General features: G+C 50.9%; 1 protein-coding gene across 7 annotated transcripts; it reads right to left on the bottom strand.

The window, feature by feature from the left end:
* Positions 1–7,133: 7,133 nt before the first annotated feature.
* On the bottom strand, positions 7,134–19,382 carry ZNF205 (zinc finger protein 205). 7 transcript variants are annotated; one of them, XM_065924173.1, is made up of 7 exons: positions 19,360–19,382; positions 14,790–14,915; positions 10,968–11,181; positions 10,631–10,722; positions 10,139–10,256; positions 8,618–8,722; positions 7,134–8,358 (listed from the first exon to the last, which is right to left on the bottom strand). In XM_065924173.1, the coding sequence occupies exons 2-7, from the start codon at positions 14,829–14,831 to the stop codon at positions 7,292–7,294; spliced, it is 1,638 nt and encodes a 545-aa protein (XP_065780245.1). In that variant the 5' UTR covers positions 14,832–14,915; positions 19,360–19,382; the 3' UTR covers positions 7,134–7,291. The 7 variants fall into 7 exon arrangements, with proteins under 7 accessions (XP_065780245.1, XP_065780242.1, XP_065780244.1 ...); XM_065924170.1 differs by lacking the exon at positions 19,360–19,382 and adding an exon at positions 15,596–15,704; XM_065924172.1 differs by lacking the exon at positions 19,360–19,382 and adding an exon at positions 15,321–15,695.
* Positions 19,383–23,053: the final 3,671 nt, after the last annotated feature.

Here is a 23,053-nt window from a genome sequence, read left to right as displayed (position 1 = left end):
TGTGCCCGGCACAATATTTGTTGAATAACTGAAGATAAAAATAACTGAAAAGATCTCTAGTAAGGTCATTCAGAAATAAGCACTATTAATATTTCAGTGTTCTACTTCTATGAATATTTCTAATATAAATCTGGAACCGTTCTATTTAAGTAATGTTTCGTTGGCTCCAAAGTCTATTGAAGGTTTGTTTCCAAATCAGCATTTATAAATAAAACGCATCTTGCAAGCTGCACAGTATTCCAAAGCATGAAATTTCCATATTCCAGTTAAAGTCTCTTACTCGTGGACACTTAGGTTGTGTCCATTTTTCTGTATTTGTAGATCTTTACTACATACATCTTTCTGTATTTGAACAACTTACTGGACGGCGTGAGCCCAGGCTGTTCTATTAAGACTGATGATGTGGATGTCATTGGGCTCCCTCGCCGCCCCCTACTGGCCCCAGTGGAAAACGACACAGGACATTTTTTTCCATTGTGGCCTTAGTGTTCTTTCAACGCCCTCTACTGACAAAGACTAACATCTAGTTGGCTGGCGAAGAAGAAACGTCTAAGAATCCGGCTCCGTTATCACAAAGCAGGACCAAAAGGGTTTGCTGGGGGGTCTGAGAGACAATAAATTAATAGCCGGCACACCTACCAAATACTCTATTCAGCATTGCTTGTAGTTGCTAAATTATTCGTATATATATATTGAAGCTGACCCATCTTATTGCATTTTCTTTTCCTTCTGATAGTTTTAGTTTATTTTTCTAGTTAGAAAATATATAATGTAAAGAGTAAAATTTTTCTTTCCACAGAAGTTATATTCATTTCTAAAATCTATACTCATTATTTTTCTTTGTCTTAGAGCATTGTCCAGAGCTCCCAAAGTGATAAAAATCAGGACAGAGACTTCCCTCTGGTCCAATGGCTAAGACTCTGGACTTCCAATGCAGCGAGCCCATGTTCGATCCCTGGTCAGGGAACTAGATCCCACGTGCCACAACTAAGATCCTGGCGCAGCTAAAAATAATGAATGAATAAAAAGAAATAAGTACTGAAAAAATTCAGCACAACAGGCATCATTGGCTTGGGTAATGAAAATACTTCTTGTTTGTCTCGATATAGATTTCCATGCTTGTATTATGGAGCATCTATTCTCATTTGAAGAAGAAAGACCTCTAGTGGTTCCTCAATATGAGTTTTCCCTTTCAATAGTAAGTTTTCAGTGGGCATATGGCCCTTAAGAATAATGAATATATATTTCCCAGTCTCCTGCATTGAAGTATGACCATGTTGTTATATTGAAGACAATGATACATGAGCAGATGTGCTGTATGTATCTTACTAGAAAGGGGTTCTGTCTTCCTACTCTCTTTTTCCCAACTGCTAGCAGGAATTTGGACATGGGGGCATGGACCATGCAGATGACACTAATGCTAGAGGTGTCAAAGCAAGAAGATGGAAGTGCCTGGATTTCTGGTTATTGTGGGTGGATTTATGCCTAGATGATTGTGTAAGAGAGAAATAGATTCTGAGATTAAGCCACTCTTATTTTGGATCTCTATTTTAACCAGAATGTAAACCCTAACTAGCATTACTGCCTGCTAAGAGTTTATTCTTACCTGGGAGATTGAATGCACAGAGGAGCCTGGCAGGCTACAGTCCATGGGGTCGCAAAGAGTTGGACACGACTAAGTACACGCATGCACACACAGTGTGCACTTTATGCAGGGGTAGCTAATTTCCCCATCTCAAGCAAATAATGTTCAAATCCTTTGACCTGAGTCTGTCTTCTCACCCAGCGTACTGGAAAATTGACAATGGTCCTAGTGCCTTTCTTGTCAAATCTAAACCCAAGCTAAAATCAGATTTTCTTTCAGTCTTAAAAAAAAATGGTAAAAATACATATTTTTTACTTTTATAATTTCTCTATGGGATACTGGATATTCAGAATTTCTATGTGATCTTGACTAAATCTTGTTATTATGATTTTTCTAGGAAGTCATCCCTTTCGTTAACAATTTCAGATTTATTAACATGAAGTTGTACATAATATTCCCATTTGGTTAAAATTTTTAAAATTGGCACATATGGTTAAGTCCCACTGCTTGTTTGGGGTCAGTGAGGTGAGACTTTAATGGTGGTGGGGCAGCAGGCTTGGAGGAGTCTAGGTCTCTACTGACTTTGTGGATTAGGGTTGCCATGCCAGTCCTGCCATAAGCTATCTCCAGCCCACCTCCAGGTGTTGTCTTAAGAAATTCACTTCAAAAAAAAAGAAAGAGAAATTCACTTCGGTCTTTTTTAAGATCATCTTTATTTTGGGTCTCTATTATTTGCAGTTGAACTGAATCCTGATTCATTACCTCATAGGGTTGCTATAAAGATTAAATAAATGAGAGAATACACATAGACCACTTAGTCCAATACTAACTTTTAACACAAGGAAACATTCAATAAAGAATGGTTATTCTCAGGGAATTATGCATCACCAAGAGCTGTCAAATGGTCATGCCACAGGAAAGAGGACTCATGCATGAGAGACAGCAGGAGTTAAGGACCTTCCGGGCATCTTTTCCACTTTCCCTGGAAGATTCGAGCCCAGCTTGTTCTGGTCAGTGGCCTGTTGGAGCTTAATCATTATGGCTCACCTGGAGCTTTGTTAGTTGAGAACAGAAAAACTGGCATTAGCTCCAGGCGGTGACAGGCACAAACCACAGAATCCTGCCTCTGCAACCCAGGCAGGAAACCTGCCGCCTGATTACACATCTTGGGATGGCCGAGGAGCATAAGAATGCAGACAGTCGGACCATCTTCATAACTGCCAGTCTTCCACCCTTCACACAAGACACCAGGGAGAAATCTCAGGCCACAGCTTCTCTCAAGTCTCACCTTTCTAACCAACCCCCACCCCTCCCTTCCACCACTTGTGTCATTTCAACTCCTGGAACATCAATCTTTTCCTCAGGGCAGGGCTTTTATTCATTCTGTTCCCCTAACTTGGAAGGTCCTAACCCCAAAGCCTGAACGTTCCCTCCTGAGAGAGGCCGTGTCCGACAACCAGTACCTAACATCCTCCCTTACTTCACCCGGTTCCTTTCTTTCTGGCATCTGTCACTACTTGCAAGTAATGCATATGTCATTTATACATTACACTGCTTGTTAGTCGCCCTTACTAGAGTGGAACCACTTGAGGGCACGGATCTAGTCTGGCTTTTTCATCGCCTATTCTTCGATATTTAGCAAAGGACCTGGAAGGCACGTTTTCATTTCGTATTTGAAAAATGAAGGAGTGAATGCAGCAAAGCCCCTATTTAACGTTTCCTCGCCCTTTACCATTCACCCCTGCGCGCCACTCATCACCACGTCCCCACTCCAGCATGGACTGCCTCACTTTTCCCGGCTCCCAGCAAAAGAATCAAGGTCTCCTTCAGGCCGTTTCCACGCCCGACTCTTCAGGCAGCCCAGTTAGGCCCTACTCTAAGGCTCAGAAGGTGTTAGAGTGCCGGTTGGAGGCGTCTGGGCTCTCGCTGAGCTTCTGTGCCGGGGCTTCTACTCGCCGGGTACCGTGCACAAGCCAGCCATTACCAGGGCCTCATGTGGTCTCTGGGCAGCAGCAAGTCTCAGCTCTGCGCGAGAAGCTAAGCTGGAAGCGGCTGTGGCCCGGGCCCTCGCCTTCTATCCGCCCCCTCTCTAGGACGGAAGAAGGTTTCGGGTCTCGGTGGTAGCCTGGAGCCTGTGCAGAGGGGAAAAGGCAAAGTTCCAAAGCCCAAAGCGTCGACCAGTTGCCAGGCAACCGTGCGGCTTGGGGGCGTGAAGGGGAGGGAATACCTAGAGAACAAACATCGGTCGTGATTGGCTACTTTTGCTGGAGCCCACCCCTTAGCCCCGCCTCAACACTTGATTGGCAAAGGCCAACGTGGGGAGGGCGGGACCTTACGGAACCTGTCCTCCTGGATATGAGGCGACCTCCAGACCGCGGACTCCGCGAGGTCACACGAGTTTGGGAGGAGTTTCTCTGGCTATCGCAGTGCTGAATCAGCCGAAGTCCCCGGCCCAGCCCGGCCCAGGGAAGGCATTATGCCTTTAGCAAGGACTTGGGCCGGGAAATTCCCTGGCGGTCCAGTGGTTAGGGACTTGGAAGTTTTCATTTAATGTCATCAAGCTCAGTTCAGTCGCTCAGTTGTGTCTGACACTTTGCAACCCCATGAACCGCAGCACGCCAGGCCTCCCTGTCCATCACCAACTCCCGGAGTCCACCCAAACCCATGTCCATTGAGTCGGTGATGCCATCCAACCATCTCATCCTCTGTCATCCCCTTCTCCTCCTGCCCTCAATCCCTCCCAGCATCAGAGTCTTTTCCAATGAGTCAGCTCTTCGCATCAGGTGGCCAAAGTATTGGAGTCTCAGCTTCAAAATCAGTCCTATCAATGAATACCCAGGACTGATCTCCTGTAGGAGGACTGGTTGGATCTCCTTGAAGTCCAAGGGACTCTCAGGAGTCTTCTCCAGCACCACAGTTCAAAAGCATCAATTCTTTGGCGCTCAGCTTTCTTCACAGTCCAACTCTCACATCCATACATGACCACTGGAAAAACCATAGCCTTGACTAGATGGACCTTTGTTGGCAAAGTAATGTCTCTGCTTTTTACTATGCTGTCTAGGTTGGTCATAACTTTCCTTCCAAGGAGTAAGTGTCTTAATTTCATGGCTGCAATCACCATCTGCAGTGATTTTGGAGCCCAGAAAAATAAAGTCAGCCACTGTTTCCACTGTTTCCCCATCTACTTGCCATGAAGTGATGGGACCGGATGCCATGATCTTAGTTTTCTGAATGTTGAGCTTTAAGCCAACTTTTTCACTCTCCTCTTAGACTTTCATCAAGAGGCTCTTTAGTTTTTCTTCACTTTCTGCCATAAGGGTGGTGTCATCTGCATATCTGAGGTTATTGATATTTCTCCCGGCAATCTTGATTCCAGCCTGTGCTTCATCCAGCCCAGTGTTTCTCATGATGCATATAAGTTAAATAAGTTAAATAAGCAAGTGACAATATACGGACTTGACGTACTCCTTTTCCTATTTGGAACCAGTCTGTTGTTCCATGTCCAGTTCTAACTGTTGCTTCCTGACCTGCATATAGGTTTCTCAAGAGGCAGGTCAGGTGGTCTGCTATTCCCATCTCTTTCAGAATTTTCCAGTTTATTGTGATCCACACAGTTAAAGGCTTTGGCATAGTCAATAAAGGAGAAATAGATGTTTTTCTGGAACTCTCTTGCTTTTTCAATGATCCAGCAGATGTTGGCAATTTGATCTCTGGTTCCTCTGCCTTTTCTAAAACCAGTTTGAACATCCAGAAATTCACGGTTCACGTGTTGCTGAAGCCTAGCTTGGAGAATTCTGAGCATTACTTTACTAGCATATGAGATAAGTGCAATTGTGCAGTAGTTTGAGCATTCTTTCAGATTGCCTTTCTTAGGGATTGGGGTGAAAACTGACCTTTTCCAGTACTGTGGCCACTGCTGAGTTTTCCAAATTTGCTGGCATGTTGAGTGCAGCACCTTCACAGCATCATCTTCCAGGATTTGAAATAGCTCAACTGGAATTCCATCACCTTCACTAGCTTTGTTCCTAAGGCCCACTTACTTCACATTCCAGGATGACTGGCTCTAGGTGAGTGATCACACCATCATGATTATTTGGGTATGAAGGTCTTTTTTGTACAGTTCTTCTGTGTATTCTTGCCACCTCTTCTTAATATCTTCTGCTTCTGTTAGGTCCATACAGTTTCTGTCCTTTATTGTGCCCATTTTGCATGAAATGTTCCCTTGGTATCTCTAATTTTCTTGAAGAGTTCTCTAGTCTTTCCCATTCTATTGTTTTCCTCTATTTCTTTGCACTGACCACTGAGGAAGGCTTTCTTATCTCTCCCTGCTATTCTTTGGAACTCTGCATTCAAATGGGTATATCTTTCCTTTATCCTTTGCCTTTTGCTTCCCTTTTTTTCACAGCTATTTGTAAAGCCTCCTCAGACTGCCATTTTGCTTTTTTGCATTTTTCTTGGGGATGGTCTTGATTCCTGTCTCCTGTAAAATGTCACGAATCTCTGTCCATAGTTCATCAGGCACTCTGTCATTTCATCAAGGCCAAGGGCAGAGTTGGACACGACTGAGCAACTGAACTGAACTGAAGGGTAAAACAGGCAGGCAGGCTCAGGCAGGACAAATTACAAAGGACATGTACTATAATGAAAGCTGAGCGCCGAAGAATTGATGCTTTTGAACTGTGGTGTTGGAGAAGACTTTTGAGAGTCCCTTGGACTGCAAGGAGATTAAACCGGTCAATCCTAAAGGAAATCACTCTTGTATTCATTGGAAGGACTGATGCTGAAGCTAAAACTCCAATATTTTGGCCATCTGATGTGAAGAACCAACTCATCTGAAAAGACCCTGATGCTGGGAAAGATTGAAGATGGGAGAAGGGGATGACAGAGGATGAGATGGTTGGATGGCATCACGGACTTGATGGACATGAGTTTGAGTAAACTCCAGGAGTTGGTGATAGACAGGGAAGCTGGGCGTGCTGCAGTCCATGGGGTTGCAAAAAGTCAGACACAACTGAGAGACTGAACTGAACTGTGCAAAGAGGCCAAGGAGGTGAGAAGTAGGAGAGGGAGATTGCATCAGCCTCAGAAAGGACCAGGAGAGGTAGGGGGTCCCTGGTAAGTGAGAAATCCTCACTAGATTGAAGCTGGGACCCCAGGATGCAGGTGAAAATGTGAAGCCACAAAATGCATGCCCCAGTGCCTGAGACAGGAGACAAGGCAGGCAGAAGACACTGAGCATGAATTCTCATGCTGACTCTGCCCTGCTCCTAACTCCCTAGGAAAAGAGCCATGGGAGGGTCCAGGGCTCAGTAGGAATACCTAATGACAACAGCAGCAGAAATGGCCGGCTGGCTTCAGCTTGAAAACCTCTAGATTCTGGAATGGTTCCCAAGCCAGGTGAAGACTGGGGAGGAAGGTGCCTTCTCAGAGGACTGAGTGAGAATGCATAGTTGCCCCAGGAGTCTCCACTCCTCCCCCCCCCCCCCCCGCCCCCCCGAGTCCAGGATCAGCTTCCAGGGCCCCATGAAAGGAAGCTATAGGCTGTCACTTGAATTCCAAGGCCTTTAATTTCCAGCAAGCATGCCTGGTCCTCATCCGAGCTCCTCCCGTGTTGCCACCCCCATGCCAGCACCTCCCCGCCTCCCTTCCTGGGTCTCCCAGGTCACACCCTCACAGCAGATGCCCCGGCCCCTCCCTCCCAGCCTCCTAGGTAGGGGCAGGCGGGGGTGCCGCCAGAGTCCCGGCCGCGCCCAGCATCAGCATGGCCAGGGCCTTGGGCCCCGCTGTGTGGATCTTCTCGTGCCGGTGCAGGTTAGAACGCCGGCTGAAGCTCTTGCCGCACAGCGGGCAGGAGTAGGGCCGGACGCCGCGGTGGGTGCGCTGGTGGGCGGTGAGGTGCGAGCTGTGGCTGAAGCTCTTGCCGCAGTCGAGGCAGTGGTAGGGCTTCTCGCCGGTGTGCGTGCGGTTGTGCGCAATGAGGTTGGATCGCTGGCTGAAGCACTTACCGCACTCGGGGCACGGGTAGGGCTTGACCCCGGTGTGGGTGCGCTGGTGGGTGACCAAGGCCGAGCTCTGAGTGAAGCACTTGCCACAGATGGGACACTTGTGCGGCTTGGCGCCCGTGTGGGTGCCCTGGTGGGTGACCAGGTCCGAGCGGCGGGTGAAGCGCTTGGCGCAGCGGTCGCACACGTAGGGCTTCTCGCCCGTGTGGATGCGCTGGTGCTGGATCAGCGTCGAGTGGTGGCTGAAGCTCTTCCAGCAGGATGGGCAGGTGTAGGGCTTCTCGCCCGTGTGGATGATCTGGTGCTGGATGAGGTGCGAGCTGCGGCCGAAGCGCTTGCCGCAGTCCGTGCAGGCGTAGGGCTTCTCGCCCGTGTGCGTGCGCCGGTGCGTCACCAGGTGTGAGTGCCAACTGAAGGCCTTGCCGCACTGCTCACACTTGTAGGTCTTCTTGCCCGCCTCACTGTCCAGCGCCAGGCCCTCCTCGCCACTCTCGGGGGCGGCCGTGCTCCCCTCTCTGGGTTGCTCTGGGAAGTGGCCCTCCTGGGTTTTCGGGAGGTCGGTGTCAGGCGGGGCTGATTCTGGCTGTGCCTCCTCCACGGGACGGGGCTGCACATCGTCCTTGGCTGGCCCTGAGTTCTGGCCGCTGGCTGCTCGCTCCCCGCACTGCGGGGCCTCCACCTGGGCTCTTCCCACTCTGCTTTTGAAGGACTTTACATCGCCAAGGGCTCCCAGGGATGCAGCCAGCTCCTCCTTGTCTGCCTCCACCGCTCCTGGATAAACAGGGTTTCCAGCAAGAGAGAGGCTTTCATGAGGGCCTCAGGGGAGTCCTGGAGATGGAGATGAGGGGAAGCACCTGCGGGGCACCCTGGAAGCAAGAGCTACCTCCACACTGGAGGGGAGGCAGGTGGTCCCACCCCAGGAGGGGCTGTGTGTCTGTACCCCACAGGAAACAGCCCACGCTGACCTGGGGCATCGGACAGTGACAGCCAAGACCCCACTGCCCTGCCCACCTGTCCCCTCTGCACGCACCTCTTTTCTCCTCCTCCTCATGTCCCAACTGCCTGCTGGAGCCCGGGGCCTCGCCCTTGCCCTGCACTTGAGAGGCCCAGAAGGGTCTGCTGAAAGGAAACCCTGCTTGGAAAGAGATGCTGCGCTCAGTCAGGGCCCTTCGGGCTGCACAGTGGGAGATACCAGCACCCACCCCCCAGAGAGATAGAGTGAAAGAGGGGGTGCAGCTCTGCAAATGCAGGGCAAAACCAGATGGCCACACCCTCTCAGGACGCAGTTTCCCAGGCATCGTCCACTCTTCTCAGGGCTGGCCACCCCTGTGTCACACAGCCCCCAGCAGTGGCCCATCAGTGAGAATCCAAATGCAGTCTTCCTCTCCTGCACCTTCCCCGGACCACAAACAGGGCTCCTGAGGGAGGGGCAGTGGGCAGAGAGAGGCTGGTGGGAGGGCTGGGGTGAGAGAGACAGGGACACCGACCACCCAGAAATCAGGGACCAACGGCCTATTTGCCGAGTCCCCCGGGTTTGAGGGCCTGGGTATTCCGGTCAAGTCAGGAAGACAGCAGAGGGGGCCCCAGGCTTCATGACCTGATCCAAGCCCCATGGGAGGGAAGTAACATGTGGACCAATGGGTGATTTAGGGCATTCCTGAGGCCCACCATGGGGCTGCAAGTGGAGGTTGGTTCCCTCTGATCTCCCAGGACTTGCCTGGACCTGCTGGCCGAGGCCCCGCAGAGTCCCAACATTGGGTGGCAAGCAAACCTGAGATAATTACAGGTGTGAGCAGAGCCACTGCTGTGATCCTGAGGCCCACCACCAAAGTCAGAGGGTGGAATCACCCAGTCTGTGGCTCCACCGGGACCATCAGGTGTGTAACAGATATGCATGCACTGGCAGACAGACTGACTGACCAAATGAATGAATGCTCTGATTTTCCCATAAACCCTCATAAAATTCTGTCATGAAAACTACAGCCCGAAACTGAGGAGTCAAAGCCCTGGGACTTAATTACTCACCATGAGAAAAACCAAGGGAACCAAGGCCCCTCTGAGAAGAGGACGCTGCCCTGGGAGGGGGATGTGACAGCTCAGAGTCAAAGGCCTGGAGGGACCAGTTGGTACCGTTCCCCATTCCCTGGGCCTGCAGCCCAGCCCGGAGCCAAGCTTCTGCTCAGACACCTCTGAAGCTGGGCTTGGAGGGTAGAGGAAGGGGAGCTACTGGAAAGAGCTAGGGAAGAACTAGAGAGAAGTAGTCTCTAGGTGGGCATTGTCCAGCATGGCAGCCGCTGGCCATGCATGGCTACTTCAACTCAAATCTGAGCTGATTAAAATAAAAGAGCTCAGTGGCTCCAGCTGCATTTCAAGGACTCACTAGCTACATCTGGCTTGTGGCTACCACATCGGCACAGAAAGAACACATCCACCACTAGAAAGGTTCTATAGGACAGCAAGGTCCGGATGAACTGCAAGAGGGGATTCAAGCCCTGGAAAAGGGGGAGGAGGTGGTGGTAGACGGGCCCCGCTCTGATTCCCCAGCCCTTACCCAAGGACAGCCCCCTCCTCTTCTGCAGGACCTCCCTGTAGCTCTGCTGGGTATGGTCCAGCCGCCCCCATTCCTCCCGGGAGAGGTACAGAGCCACATCATCAAAGGTCACCGGCATCTGAAACAACACAGAAGGTCCCCTCTCCAGGACATGCCCCCTCTCTGGGACTCACCGGGATGTGGTGGAGGCGCTCAGTGGTGCCAGGACAAGGACGGACCTGGACCCCTATCCTGCTGACTGGGGTGAGGCCCGACCTGGGTCTGCTGGTGAAGCAAGGCAGCTGCCTACGGAAGACTTTTGGGGGCAAGAACCATGCGACTGTGGACAGCAGAGGACAAAAGCAAGACTCCCTTTCAGCACCACTTCCAAAGCTCAGGATCTCTGGCCCCCACCCTCAGGTTCAGCGCTTGGATCTGAAGCACAGCTCCGTCACAGACGCTGTCCCTCCATGTCCTTTGGCTCTTCCTCCAGCCCTGGACGTGGACACTCACCTGGGACCAGGCGGTGAGGAGCGCCGCGGCCATCTGCCGGTCTCTGGTCCTCCCCTCGCGGGAGAGCAGAGGGATCTGGGGGGCCGGGAGGGCTGAGAGAGGAGAAAGGTCCTTAGGCGGCCACCTGGCCCTGCTTGGCCCTCCTGCTCCCGGGAGTGAGCGAATGCCAGGCTCACCAGGGGCCCCCCTGCTGCCTCCAACTCCACCCCCAACATGACCCGAGAGGAGGGTCAATGGGCTCAGGGTGAGTGGGGCAGCCTCTGTGGGGCAGACCCCTGGGTCTCCCTACCTGGGCTAGGAGCAGGGAAGGGGCCCCTCTCCCCGTTCTCTGTCTCACCTCCTCCAGGCAGGAAACACACTTTCTCCTTAGCGCCCTGGCTTAGGGGCATCCAGCCTCCCACTCCTTGAGCTCTGGCCTCCTGCGACATCCCTTCAGGGTGCAGCTCCTCTGGCTCCATCTTGATGTGGGGTGACTCCCGGGCCTCTCCCAGAGGCACTGTCCCCTCTGACTCAGAGAGCATTTCTTGACAAGAATGCCCATGACCTGGAGTCTAGGAATGACAGCTGCATCAGCCCTGGGACGGAGGATGGGAGACACAGAGGCAGACCCCGTGGTGGCAGAGCGTACGCCCAAGTGCAAGGCTGCCCTGCTCCCCTCTCCGTCCCTGAGACCTGCACACCCTGGTTCACACCCACCAGCGGACAGGACTGTGGGGGAAGGAAGGGAGGCTGGGCACGGCCCTGCAGGTGCCCACGGGGCAGATGCCTCTTCCCAACGTGAGCCTCACACCTCCCAGAGCAGTGTGGATTGTTATTCTCTAAGAAAAAGCAAGAGCATTCCATAAAAACATCTATTTCTGCTTTATTGACTATGACAAAGCCTTTAACTGTGTGGATCACAATAAACTGTGGAAAATTCTGAAAGAGATGGGAATACCAGACCACATGACCTGCCTCCTGAGAAACCTATATGCAGGTCAGGAAGCAACAGTTAGAACTGGACATGGAACAACAGACTGGTTCCAAATAGGAAAAGGAGTACGTCAAGTCTGTATATTGTCACCCTGCTTATTTAACTTACATGCAGAGTACATCATGAGAAACACTGGACTGGAGGAAGCACAAGCTGCAATCAAGATTGCCGGGAGAAATATCAATAACCTCAGATATGCAGATGACACCACCCTTATGGCAGAAAGTGAAGAACTAAAGAGTCTCTTGCTGAAAGTCAAAGAGGAGAGTGAAAAAGTTGGCTTAAAGCTCAACATTCAGAAACCAAAGATCATGGCATCCGGTCCCATCACTTCATGGCAAGTAGATGGGGAAACAGTGGAAACAGTGGCTGACTTTATTTTTCTGGGCTCCAAAATCACTGCAGATGGTGATTGCAGCCATGAAATTAAGACGCTTACTCCTTGGAAGGAAAGTTATGACCAACCTAGACAGCATAGTAAAAAGCAGAGACATTACTTTGCCAACAAAGGTCCATCTAGTCAAGGCTATGGTTTTTCCAGTGGTCATGTATGGATGTGAGAGTTGGACTGTGAAGAAAGCTGAGCGCCAAAGAATTGATGCTTTTGAACTGTGGTGCTGGAGAAGACTCCTGAGAGTCCCTTGGACTTCAAGGAGATCCAACCAGTCCATCCTACAGGAGATCAGTCCTGGGTATTCATTGATAGGACTGATTTTGAAACTGAGACTCCAATACTTTGGCCACCTGATGCGAAGAGCTGACTCAATGGAAAAGACCCTGATGCTGGGAGGGATTGAGGGCAGGAGGAGAAGGGGATGAAAGAGGATGAGATGGTTGGATGGCATCACCGACTCAATGGACATGGGTTTGGGTGGACTCCGGGAGTTGGTGATGGACAGGGAGGCCTGGCGTGCTGCAATTCATGGGGTTGCCAAGAGTCGGACACAACTGAGTGACTGAACTGAACTGAATATATGAAGAAACAGTGTGGTTGGGTCAGGTGAATAGTGTTCCCTCAAAATTCATGTCTACTTGGAACCTTATTTGGATTAAAGGTCTTTCAGGTGTAATGGAGTCTACAGTCCATAGAGTCACAAAGAGTCAGACACAACTGAAACAACTCGGCACAGATGTAATGAGTTAAGGATCTTGAAATGAAATCATCCTGGAATCAGTTGGGCCCTAAATCCAGTGACTGGTGTCTGTATATAAGGAGAGGACACAAAGATTTCCCTGTGGTCCAGTGGTTAGGATTCCAAGCTTTCACTGCCAAGGGCCAGAGTTTCATCTCTGGTGGTGGAACTAGGACCCCACAAGTCAAAACAAAACAACAAAAAAAGAGAGCACAGAAACAGAGGCAAAGCCACGTGAAGTTGTTAGTAGAGATTGGAACGATGCTGTCAGAAGCCCAGGGACACCTGGAGCCAGCAGAACCTGACAGGCAGGGAAGATCCTCCCCTAGAGCCTTGGGAGGGGTCCTGCCGAAACCTTGATTTTGGAGTTCTGGCCTTCAAATGTGTGAGAGAATAAATTCTGGTTGTTTTAAGCCACCCACTTTGTGGTCCCTTGTTACAGCAAACACAGGAACCTAACACACCCAGGCGCCGAGCTGAGAGTGACTTGACCGAGACTGGAACTCAAGTGGAGCTGACCCGCAAGTCACCCCAGGGCAACCACTTCTTGAAAGTGACAGGAACGCCTGTGGCCTTGGCCCATTTCAGGCCTTACTCAATTGGTCAGAGAAGCTGTAGTTTCTGATTTGGAAAAAGTCCAAGGGTACCCCTAAATGTGTTGAGTTCCTGCATCCACCTAGGTCTGATGGAAAGAAAACTCCCAGGCTCATCCCCTTCAGCACTGCCTCCAACGGTGGGACTTCCAGGGACCTCTCTGCCCCCTTCACAGCAGCCTCAGGGTCCAGCCCCCTGGGAGGCTGACGGGGCTGAAATCCATAACCTCTGGTCACTAGCCTTTCAGCCCAGAGCAGAGCATTGGGGAAAGTCACTTGCCTTGCACTGGGAGGTCCTGTGAGGCCTCATCTCACCCACAGCACTGGGCAACAGCCAGCCTCCTGCTGGGAACTCAAGTCTATCCCTCCACCTCCCCACCCACCTGGGTATAGGTTAGGGTCTGGACAAGAAACACCTCAAGCCTGGAGTCAAAATGCCTGGGCCAGGAGGCCTCTGAGACCCAGCTGCTCTGCCTCCGCACTGGTAACACACAAGAGCTACCTTCTCCAGAATGTTCTGGATGAACAAAGACGGGTGCTGGTAATTATTATTATCACTCTCTGGTGGGAGCTGACAGAATCCAACATCAGCAGAGAATGCTATGGACCTATGAGGCCCACTGGGTGTTACAAAGGCATGATGGAAGGGATACTGAGCAGCGGAAAAAAATTCTTTGTGCTTCTATGATATGAACACAGAAAAAAAAAACCACTTGATTTGTCTTTGCACTTGCAGCCACTGGAATCCTAGTAGAGGAGTTCCATGTTTCTCTGACCCAGGATCTAGTTGCTATGGGTGGTGCTGGTTTACAAGCTGCAGTAATGAGCTCCTACAGGCTGACGAGCTGCACACAGATGACTCCCCTGCCTATTAACTTCTCCCAGCCTCCCCATCACCTGGCGAGACAGGTGGGCACGGCAGGCACATGATCCGTACTTTACAGATGACACACCTGGTTCCCAGAGGCCAGGGTCCCTGGGCAACGTCAAACACTCGGCTGTAGCTGACTCAGGTTCCCCCACGGCTGGTGACCCTGGTCCTCCCTCAGGTTGTTCATCACATACACACAGGTACAGGAAGGACTAAGTGCTCAGGCCCAGAGTGAGAGGAACTGGGGACCCAGGCAGAGGGGTGAGGCTTGCCATGTGCTCATTTGCCTGGAGCAAATCCCACCTGTAGGACCCCCCATGCAACTCCCTTACCATCTTATGTAGCTTTTGGTCTGCTGACTATGATTTCACCAGGCAAAGCAAATCAGTACCACAGAAGTCCATTCCCAGGTGGAAAGTGTTTCCCATCATTCCTTCTCTTCAACACCCCGGAACCCATCTACCAGCCTTGCTCCCTCAGAGAGTCTAACTCTTTCAAATGCCCTGCCCTGAAAATCCCCTCCCACTCCAATCCTTCCAGTGCATGCCTCCCCCTCCCAACACCCGGTTGGTACCTCTCGGCCTCTCACCTTGTCCTGGGTAGCTCGGATGGCTCCGTCGTCTGCAGACATTTTTTAAATCTTAGAGCTAGAAAGCACCGTTGAGTCGTTTGGTGCTTGTGTTGGCCAAGCCCCCTCCAGCTTCTGGCCAGGAGCCTGGAGGAGAAGAAGGAAATCAGCCAGCGTCTCTTGGACACCCCCTGAAAGCCCCGAAATCCCCACGCGGGACCAGACCCATCCTCGGCCCCAAACGGACATAAAGCCCCCCGGACGCCCTCCAACGGCCTCCCTCTCTAAGCTGTTTTTGGTTCCTCGCTCTGACTGAATGCTGTTTTCTGTGATCCCCTTTATCGCTGAAGCAACAACTCCGAATCTCAGAGCAGCTGGGTTAGGGAAAGCTGGGGGAATTTGGAATCTGTATCTCCCGTCACCAGGAGCGTAAAGATCTACAGAGATGCTACAAACAGGTGCTGAATGGGGGCCCCGCCCGCCGTAGCCAGCTCGGCGGAGGAATCGAGGCCCCAGCGTCTCCCGGCCCCGGACACACACACACACACACACCCTGCGCTCGACCTGACTCGGTCCCACCTGGGATCCCGAAATTGAGCCGCCCGCTCTCAGCAGCCCTCCCTGCGGCTGCAATCACCCGCCCGGGCCGGGCGTCCATCCTGCTCACGGTCCCGCACGAATGATGTCCTTCCTCTCTCCGAACCCGGTCCAGGCCTCCTCCTCTCCCCGCCAGCCCGTAGCCTTCCACCTTTGACCCCGGCCCCTCCTGCCAGCCGGCCACCCGCGCGGCTCTCGGGATCCAGGCGCCCTCCCAGCCCCGCTCTCACCGACTTGGAGGCGGAGGGGGCGCTACGGGCGGCGGGGCCCCCGCCCCTGGGGAAGGGAGTCTCCGCAGCCTGCACCGGGCGCAGGGAGCCGGGTGGAGACTGGGATTAGCGACGACAGGAAGTCCCGCTCAGATCCCGTTCCCCGCGCAGCTGCAGCCCTACAGGGTTCCCAGCCTGGAGGGTTCCGGGTCTGGGGTCCCGAGGCCGGCTGCACCTGCTCTCTTCCGGCCGGGAGACGACTCCCCAGATTCTCCTTGCTGGCTCACGACCGCTTTACCCTGCCTGTACTCGTGAAACCAGCCAAAGCGGGAACATAGATTTTGTCAAAGGATTTTGATATTTGAGAGCGTTTCAAATTTGCAGCTGTCCTTACAGGACGGACACTGCCCAGTGGAGGGACACGGTGGTCCTTTTCAGTACACAGTTTCTGAAGGTCTTATCGGTGTCTCCGTGGAGACATCCTTGGATTTCATTTAAGGCTCCCAGAGTAGTCAGCAGGTCCTGAGTTCACCTCAAGGCTGGCATGGAGGTCTCGCTGCCTAAGAGCAATCCTAGGAAACAGAGAGACCTGGGAACAACTCTCTACCCACTCCTACCCCACATGCCTCACACCTTGGAAAGATGTGGGATTAATCTGATTTTTTTTTAGACACCTTCCCCCCACCCCCAGCTCCCTCTCAAGGCTAGGGATAGAAGTGACACAGGGGCCTGAGCCAGTCACCCCTGACCCAGCACAGGGTCCCAAACCCTCAGACAACCCTGGTGGCTTCATAGTCCACCCCTCTGCCTCTGTCTTTCCTTCGGACCCTGAGAACTAAGTTTCCCAAAATGGAGAGCAGAGACTATGCTTCACTTTCTGGGGCAAAGCACCCATCCCTCCTTAACAGGGCACAGGAGACCAGGTGTCAGGAAAGGGGTGAGAGTCAGCCCTGTAGTCAAATCCCAGGAAGATTCCTCCTGGAAACGTTCCCAGGCCCCCTGCCTTCTGCCCATCAGCATCCTCCGAGATGCATCCACATCACCCAGGAAGACAGACACCAGTGGCCCCTGTATCACCCCCTTGGAGAGTCCCCATAAGATTGACTGTCTTGAGAAAGCAGAACCAGAGCAACCCTATACCCATATTCCTCCCATTAGGGGTCTGCTCTCAGTTTACCACCTTTGGTTCCCCACTTGGCCCTTGCAGCATTTTGGGTTTGCAATTCTGCTTGTGGAGTTCAACTTGTTTTAGGAGTCCTAGAATTCTGAGGGATTCTACGATCACTTTAATGAAAGAAAAATTACCCCCGGAGTTTGGTTCTGGTCAGTATTTTCAGGTGTTTTAATCCTCAATGTAAAGAGAAGAGAACAAAGTTGTATCAAGAGTCAATACTGTTTTCAAGCCAGAGAGGGTTATAAACTGAGGGAAAAGGCACAGTGGGCCTTGTAAAAGATGAACTGTGCAGTCTGGGAGTGTTTCTTCATCAAGTCAGTGTCCAGAGTAAAGGAATTCGCCCTGAGGTGGACTGTCTCACACATGGCAGACCCAGGAGTATACCCAGGGCAGAGAGAGTGTGTGTGTCCTGATTCCTGGGCAAATGTTTCTCTATCAGGCAAAAGGGGCTACTTCAGGGATACTGAGAAAGCCTAGAGGTTTGGATGCCACTATGGGATCACCTAAACTAGACCAAATGAAGCCTCAGCATTTATTTAACTGTTCAGAAAATATTTATTGAGTACGTACTATATGACAGACATTAACTCATTGGAAATGAAAGGAAACTGTTCCAGGGCTTGCTCTAGGCCTGAGCAGGTCTGGGAGGAAGGATTATCAATATTTGCTGTGTAAGAATTGCAGTCCCTGAAAGACTTCAGAAAAGCACCAGGGCAGAGTGAGTCAATAAGTAAAGCGGTCAAAAACCTAAATGTCTTCAGTAACCAGGTAGTATTGAAGATATCCTGGAGAAGGGAAAGGCTACCCACTCCAGCATTCTGGCCTGGAGAATTCCATGGACCGTACAGTCCATGGGGTCACAAAGAGTCGGACACGACTGAGCGACTTTCACTTCACAACCAGGTCGTACAATGAATGATCAGTGCTTGAGGTATCAGACTGGAGTGAGAGGGACTTCAAGGGTCTCAAAAAACCACATTTTGTTTAAAGGGGGTGGTTGGGGGTTTGATATTGCCAAAACCTTGAGGATTTTTCAAGAGAAGTCAAGAAAGAATTCAATTTTTATGCGAAATATCCTGATGTTTGGATATAGATGACTAAAACCAACAAGCAGTTTAAGAACTGTATACAATTCCAGCAGAAAACATCTGCTGTCTCCTTCACAGGCCACCAGGTTAGAGGTATACTTACCTCAGGAGCCTGTTTATAAGATAATCATCATGGATGAAGGGTCTTTTTGGAACTTCAGGTGTGTGAAATGGTCAACAAATGCCAACTCCAGTATCCTGTGACTTCAGTGAGCTTGAGTAAGAAAATGCCATCTTTAGAAAATACTGGGTTGGGAAAAATGGATTTTTAGTCAAGCCAATAACTCTGTGAATTCCCCCCAGACTGGCCTGTGAGCTGATTAGGGTCTTAAAGAGAACCTTACAAAAACAGCCAGGATAATAAAAACTAGGGGGAAAAAATCATTTGATATAAGAAAAACAAAAACAAACATGTACTCATTAAGATGGTTAAATTAAAAAAAAAAAAAAAAGATGGTTAAATCAGGCTAGAGACAGGGCACTGCAGAGATTTATTTAGTCTTAGGGAAGAGAGATGATAAGGCAAATAAAGGAATGTGAGAGAGGTCAAGAAAAACAGGAATAATCGAGTAATATCAGGTCAAATGTTAACCACTGAAAAAGAAAAAAAAGAAGACGCTCCTTGGAAGAAAAGCTATAACCAACCTAGACAGCATATTAAAAAGCAGAGACGTTACTTTGCCAACAAAGGTCTGTCTAATCAAAGCTATGGTTTTTCCAGTAGTCACGTATGGATGTAAGAGCTGGACTATAAAGAACTCTGAGCGCCGAAGAATTGATACTTTTGAACTGTGGTGTTGGAGAAGACTCTTGAGAGTCCCTCAGACTGCAAAGAGATCAAACCAGTCCATCCTAAAGAAAATCAGTTCTGAATATTCATTGGAAGGACTAATGCTGAAGCTGAAACCAATACTTTGGCCACCAGATGCGAAGAACTGACTCATTGGAAAAGACCCTGATGCTGGGAAAGACTGAAGGCAGGCGGAGAAGGGGACGTCAGAGGATGAGATGGTTGGATGGCATCACCGACTAGATGGAAACGAGTTTGAGCAAGCTCCAGGAGTTGGTGAAGGACAGGGAAGTCGGGCGTGCTGCACTCCATGGGGCCGCAAAGAGTCGGATACTACTGAGCGACAGAACTGAACGGATAAGTGTTAGGTAGGTGGAGCCATAAATTAAAAAAAAAAAAAAAAGTTTTTAAGAAAAAAAGAACTCTCAGGGTAGCTGGAGACCAGGTCGTGAGTGTTCAGGCGGCCGGCGGTCCGCTGACCCCCGGAGGCGTAAAGGGAACCTGCGACTCCATCTCCTGGCTGCGCGGTGGCCGCTGGAGGACGCGTTCGGAGCCACGCGAGGCCAAGAACGCGCACAAGTCGGCGGAACCCAGCAGCGCTGCCAGCGGAATACCAACGCGGGGATCGCGTCGCTCAGGCAACGATTCTGCCCCGCCCCGCCCCGCGGGAGACACTGTGATTGGCTATCTTCCGCATGGTCCCGCCCACAGAGCGCAACCTAGTCGCCCTTACCTGCGCGCTCTCGTCCGCGCCCCCGAAGGCAGCGCCGGGGCTGGAGGGTTATCCTGTTGCTATCTGACCTTGGTTAGTTGTGCCCGCGTTTCCCGTCTGGCTGCCCATTTCAACTTCCGGTTTTCCTGGGTCTCTCGTGGAGCCCGCCTGTGGACCAGGGGCAGGTGGGCAACTGGGGCCGTAAGGACCGCGGGGCGGACGCCCGGGAGCCCTCGCGTTCCCCGTGGGGAGAATGGGGTTGGCTGCGCGAGGGCCCTCTGCCCGAGAGCGCCGGCTCCGGGGACCCGCGAGCGCGAATTCCCGCCCAGCGCTCAGTCCAGCCTCCCGGGTCACGGATCTCCGCCCCTCCACGTCTGATGGGTTTTGTTCCAAAAATGAGAGTGTATGCTGCTGACTTGCCCCCTCTACGTAGGTGACATATATCTTAGAGATGTTCAGTATGAAAAACATAGAAATAGAGAAAGCAAAGCATGCAGTCTGTCAAAGACAAACACAACCAGACATTAGTAAGTGGTGAAAAGAGGTTTTATGCGGTATCTACAGACAGCAGGGCAAACAGCTGATCTCCATCCTATGTGCAAAGGTGACCAGGTGTTTCAAAGGGAGAATTGGGGTGTGGGGGGGAGGTCAGTAGAGTCAGAAAAGTGAAAAATCACAAAGAGCCGGTCAATGAAGATGCATTTGGGGGGGGGGGGTGTCTGCCAGCTGGCAGATGTGGGAGTCTGGAGTCCATCCTCCCACGGGGAAGGGAGACAGGCCCTGTTCTTTCTGATGCATACATTTCAAAGGTATGACTCTCAGGGCTGTGAGGGATGCTTCTGGGTTGAAAGAGACATATGTTCACATTATAAGCCTTGTTTAGTAAATGCTCTTAGAAAGTGAGGTGAGGGGCCCATCATCAGGTATTGGCTTGAACAAATAGTAAATTCTACAGCGTGGAGCTTTCTCTGGCAGGCATTTGAAAGGGGGGCTGGAGTCATCATAGCCTTATGCTTCTGGAAGCCATGCTAGAGTTCGGTTAAGTCTTCGTGCAGATTTGGACAGATGGTTATGTGCCAAGAGTTCTGCCGTTCTCAAGCAGTGCCTTGCTGTTTTGTAACTGTGGCACATTCTGCTGTGTGGCTTCATCACAGTCTACTCACCACCCACTCCTTGATGCCCTGGCCTTGCACCAACTGAAACTACCCAGCAGCTCTTATGGTGGAACCTTTGCTTCTTTCCAGGGAGTGAACAGACTAACATCTGGTTTTTAAAAAATACTTTAGTATTGGCTGTGCTGGGTCTTCCTTGCTGTGCAGGGGCTTTCTCCAGTTGTGGAGAGCGGGGGGCTACTCCCTAGTTGTGGTGTGTGGGTTTCTCATTGTGGTGGCTTCTCTTCTTATGGAGCATGGGCTCTAGGGCTTGTGGGCTTCGGTAGCTGCTACAAATGGGCTCAGTAGTTGTGGCACTGGGCTTAGCCCTGAGGCTTGTGGATCTCCCTGGACCAGGGGTTGAACCTGTGTCCCCTGCGCTGCAAAATGGATTCTTAACCATGGGAATACCAAGGAAGCCCTAACCTCTGATCTTGCAAACAAGGCAGGCAGAGAGACTGCCAACCCCAAACCTGGCTCCTGGATCTTAGCCGTGATGCTGGCTCAGAAGCCTGCCCATCACAGTTGGCACATGTGGCCCTCTCCTGCCCCGGGCAAGCTCCAGGAGGACAAGGAGGCTCCTCCCTAGGCAGCAGCTCCAAGCATTTCTTACCATGATTGTCAAGTCTGGCAGCTTCAGCTTCAGCCAGGCAACCCATGAACACCAGGGCCAGAAAAGCCTGCAGAAAAGTAGAGTTGACTGGATGTTTCCCAAACACCCACATCCCACCTTCCAGAACATTGTCTCTAACTGGGTGCTAAAGACAGCTTACAGTACAGGTAGGAAGGGGACTGTCTACTGAGACTGAGCTCACTAGTCACTCCACCTGGCTTTTTGTGGGTAGATGTTAGAGTAAATTAACTTACTTTCTCCTTAGAAGTTGCTGCATTTTTAGGAAACCAGGTCACTGTCATTATCCCTAAATACCCTTCGCTGTTGCTGTGACTACCTCCTGCTGTCGGATACACTAAAGTGTCCCCCAGTCTTGGGTAGAGTTTCAGCCCACACTCACAAAAGTGACAGACACTGAAGCAGGGATGGGGGCACTTAGGAGGCGCTGTGACTGACTATGCATCAGAGGACCCTCCTGGAGGCCACTCCTGGGAGCAGATGACAATGGCATGCAGACACCCACCCTTGATGTCCTTTTCAGCTAATGTTTCCAGCCCTTCATCCTTCTGCATGCAGTCTCTGCCCCCTACCCTCAGCTGGCAGACTCCCTCCTCTACGTGTCGTGTGCTTTCACAAATATCTCTTCTATTTTTTTTTAACTTGACTGGATGTGAAAAGAAATGTAGAACTTCCATTAGTTTTACTTCTCCTTTTAAAAATCCTATTTTTGTGAATGCTTTATAATATGAAAAGAATCAGTAATGATAGGAGTCAGGGTTCCATGGAGAAATGGCTGGTCCTAGGACTGGGAGGAGAAACGCACAAGATGAATCTGCAGACAGCAGGAGAGGACACAGTACCAGCTCCCTGCACAGGTGGGACAGGACCTCCTGAACCTGAACATCCACAGATCCTGTGACACAGCGACTCCCTCTTGGGCACACGCCCCACAGTCACACACCTGTATGGTTCCCAGAGACCTACAAGAATTATTAAGTGTGGCCCCAAACTGAACACCCCCCCCCTCGTGTAGCGACAGAATGAATAAACACCACGGCGGGGGTATATCTTCAGGGAATCAGCAACACGTGGATGAGTCCCCCACTGTGGAGTAAGGTCAGAGGAGAGTTCCTCTTGTGTGACTTCATTTACACGGAGTTCCGGAACAGACCAAACAAATCTGCTGTGATTGGAAGTCAAGGTCGAGATTATGGGGGAAGGGAAGTGACCACAAGGGGGCACCAGAGTAGAGTGCCAGTGAATTCTGATTTGATTGGGATGCTGGCTCAAGGGCTGTTTACAGTTGGTGGAATTTCATCACGTGCTTCATATTGTGTTTGCGCACATGTTTGTGCAGTTCACCTAAAAGTTCACTTTGAAAGAAAAAAGGAGGGAGACTTCCCTGGTGGTTCAGTGGTTAAGATTGCACTTCCAGTGCAGGGGATGAGGGTTTGGTTGGGGAACTAAGATCCCACATGCTGTGCAGTGTATGGGGTGGGGGAGATGAAAAAAGAAAGTGAATGAAAAGAAGCCAGTTAGGCCATTGCTATGATCCAGGCAAGAGATGATGGTGACCTGGACTTGGTAGTGGCATGGAGGTAGAGAAACACAGATGTAAGCAATGTTCAGGCTATCAGCCCTATGGAACTTGGGGCTCCATGCTTCCATTGCAGGGGGCACAGGTTCGATCCCTGGTCAAGGAACTAAGATCCCACAAGCTGCATGTTGTGGTCAAAATAAATTAATTAATTAAAATAAAATTGGGGAGGGGTAGCAGCCACAAAGGCAAGCCAAGAAGAAAGATGAGGAAAATAAAGCATTCAGACTGATACAGAAAAAGCAGAAGAAACTTGAGGAGCTAAAAGCTAAGGGCCCCCTGGTCACAGGTGGAATTTAGAAATCTGGGAAAAAGTAGTGTCTGAGGCAATGATGATCCTTAATCCCATGCACG

This window comes from Muntiacus reevesi, chromosome 2 (genome assembly GCF_963930625.1).
Source record: "Muntiacus reevesi chromosome 2, mMunRee1.1, whole genome shotgun sequence".
Taxonomy (NCBI): domain Eukaryota; kingdom Metazoa; phylum Chordata; class Mammalia; order Artiodactyla; family Cervidae; genus Muntiacus; species Muntiacus reevesi.
The sequence above is the reverse complement of the archived record's forward strand: the minus strand, read 5'-3'. Positions and strand labels throughout refer to the sequence as shown.

What these genes read in the sequence shown, in the direction of transcription:
- ZNF205 (XM_065924173.1), bottom strand. Translation starts at nt 14,831, where the DNA reads ATGTCTGCAGACGACGGAGCCATCCGAGCTACCCAGGACAAG. An exon ending in GTGTTTCCTGCCTGGAGGAG is followed by an intron (nt 10,723 to 10,967) that starts GTGAGACAGAGA and finishes CTCCTCTCTCAG; the next exon opens with CCCTCCCGGCCCCCCAGATC. An exon ending in GAGGAGGGGGCTGTCCTTGG is followed by an intron (nt 8,723 to 10,138) that starts GTAAGGGCTGGG and finishes TCTCTTTCCAAG; the next exon opens with CAGGGTTTCCTTTCAGCAGA.